Source organism: Triticum aestivum, chromosome 7B (assembly GCF_018294505.1).
Source record: "Triticum aestivum cultivar Chinese Spring chromosome 7B, IWGSC CS RefSeq v2.1, whole genome shotgun sequence".
NCBI lineage: Eukaryota > Viridiplantae > Streptophyta > Magnoliopsida > Poales > Poaceae > Triticum > Triticum aestivum.
The window spans coordinates 712,381,083-712,383,424 of NC_057813.1; the positions used below are offsets into that span (position 1 = coordinate 712,381,083).

At 58.7% G+C, this 2,342-nt stretch overlaps 1 protein-coding gene across 1 annotated transcript in view; it reads left to right on the forward strand.

Moving 5' to 3' along the window:
- Positions 1 to 1,758, forward strand: part of LOC123158580 (proline-rich protein 36) — a gene marked incomplete in the record, with an annotated part of 3,891 nt that extends 2,133 nt beyond the window's left edge. The window contains 1 exon segment of the mRNA XM_044576498.1: positions 256 to 1,758. Coding sequence (XP_044432433.1) covers positions 256 to 1,386 — 1,131 coding nt within the window.
- Positions 1,759 to 2,342: the final 584 nt, after the last annotated feature.

Sequence of the window (2,342 nt, forward strand, 5' to 3'; positions counted from 1 at the left end):
GCGAAAGCGCCGCCGAGTGGAGGTGGTGGAAGCAGGCAGTGAGCTGGCCTGTGGGGGAATCGGGCTGCAGGAGGAAGACAGCTAGACGTTGAAGACTAATAGTGCACACAGGATCATGACTGTTGGATTGTGATCTAACAGTCCAAAAACTTGACTAACATAATTTGCTTTCTTTTCAGGCACCGCACTACACGGCTAGGAAATGGAAAGTCTCAATTCACGCAATCACGCGTGTTTCGTTTGGAGGTAATATAATTTGGCCCCGTGCAGTGGGTGGTGATTGGTGAAGCTTCGAACAACACATCACAGTCCACGGTAGGTCACTCAGTCACAGACGCACAATTTGAAAACCCTAGCCACCAACGAGATCACGGGCCTCCAATCGCAAGCAACCAGCTAGCTCGCTCTATAAAACTACAGTACTCAGAAACCCTAGAAGCACACCCACCACTCCTCCTGTCCACCACCACGCTCGTTCACTACTACCACCAGCTGGCAGCCATGGCGGCGAGCACGAAGAAGCTCTACCCGCTCCTGCTCACCCTCCTACTGCTCCTCACCACCGCCGCCGCGGTGCCCGCCATCGACTGCGACTGCGGCAACCCCAAGGCCCCCAAGCCCTCCCACCCGCCCAAGACCAAGCCCCCCACCAAGGGCCCCAAGCCGGGACCCAAGGGCCCCACCTACCCGTCGCCGGCGCCCAAGGGTCACCTCCCGCACCCGCCGGTCGTCGGCCCGCCGAAGGGCCACGTCCCTCGCCCGCCGGTCGTCGGTCCTCCGAAGGGCCACGTCCCTCACCCGCCGGTAGTCGGACCTCCGAAGGGCCACGTCCCCCGCCCGCCGGTCTACGGTCCGCCCAAGGGCCCCATCACGCGCCCGCCGGTCACCGCTCCTCCCGTCGTCGTCGGGCCGCCGGTGACCTACCCCACGCCGCCAGTGACTGCCCCGCCGGTCACCTACCCCGCGCCGCCTGTGACCGCCCCTCCGGTCACCTACCCGGCGCCACCAGTGACCACCCCTCCAGTCACCTACCCCGCGCCGCCGGTGACCAACCCCCCGGTCACGTACCCGTCGCCTCCGGTGAACACGCCATGCCCTCCTCCGCCTCCGGCGACGCCCGCGGCGCAGACGTGCCCGGTGGACTCGCTGAAGATCGGCGCGTGCGTGGACCTGCTGGGCGGGCTGGTGCACGTGGGCCTCGGCGACCCGGTGGTGAACAAGTGCTGCCCGCTGCTGGAGGGGCTGGTGGAGCTGGAGGCGGCGGTGTGCCTCTGCACCACCATCCGGCTCAAGCTCCTCAACATCAACCTCGTCCTGCCCCTCGCCCTCCAGCTCCTCCTCACCTGCGGCAAGACCCCTCCCCCCGGCTACACCTGCTCCATCTGATCGAGCTAAGCTCGGTAAGTCGGTGCACGTGGAGATGGTGGATCATGGATGGATCGACATGAGAGGATGTCGAACGTGGTCGTAGTACGTAGCGAGCAAGAAGAAGAGATTGATCGATCAGCTATGAAGGGATCGATGAGTACGCGTTTGTTTTTCTTCATTTCTTGTGGTTTCCTTTTTGTGTTTGGTTATTAGGTCAGGTCTGTGTGCTCTGGTTTGGCCGATGCAAGAGGTGATAATCGGTGTGTTTACTGATTAATTAATTGTGTGGTCACAGACTCACAGCTGATGGCCAATTGGTTAAGCTAGCAGACACTAGTACTAGTAAAGATTCCATGTCCTGAAATAATTCACAGAGCTGTTCCAGAGTGACTAGTCGTGATTGGATTGGACACTGATGCTGTCTAGGAGTTTGGTGATGCATGCTCCTCTTGCTACCGCTGCAAATTAGTACCACCGACGTTGAAAAGAAATAGTATAATCCGTGCATGCACTGTCACAGTCATGCATGCGATCTTGTGTGAGATCTGGTCACGTACGTACGGACGGACGGCTGCGACATGCTCTGCGGCGGAGCGCAACGATAGGCGCAAAAGTGCGGGGATAGCATGTGTCCCTTTGGCGCCATGCCACCCGTGAAACCAGTACGTACGAGCATGCACCAGCAGACCAGCTAGCGTCCACTGCGTTATCTTACTGTGCGTGCGTTTTGTCCGGTGTGGCATGTGACTGGCTAGCCGGCTAGTGCATGTAGAGTGGACTTGATGCATGTCTTCTTCTGCATGGGTGCGGCAGCCAGCTAGCTTGAGAGTGCTACGTTTAATTCGAGTTCAACGTGCAAGCAAGCAAGAATTTGTGGGGGGTTCTTTCAGCAAGAAGGTGCATCTCAATGGTCACTGACAAGTTCCTATACGGAAACTCAGTGACATGTCCTTGTAAGGCCTTATACAATGGCC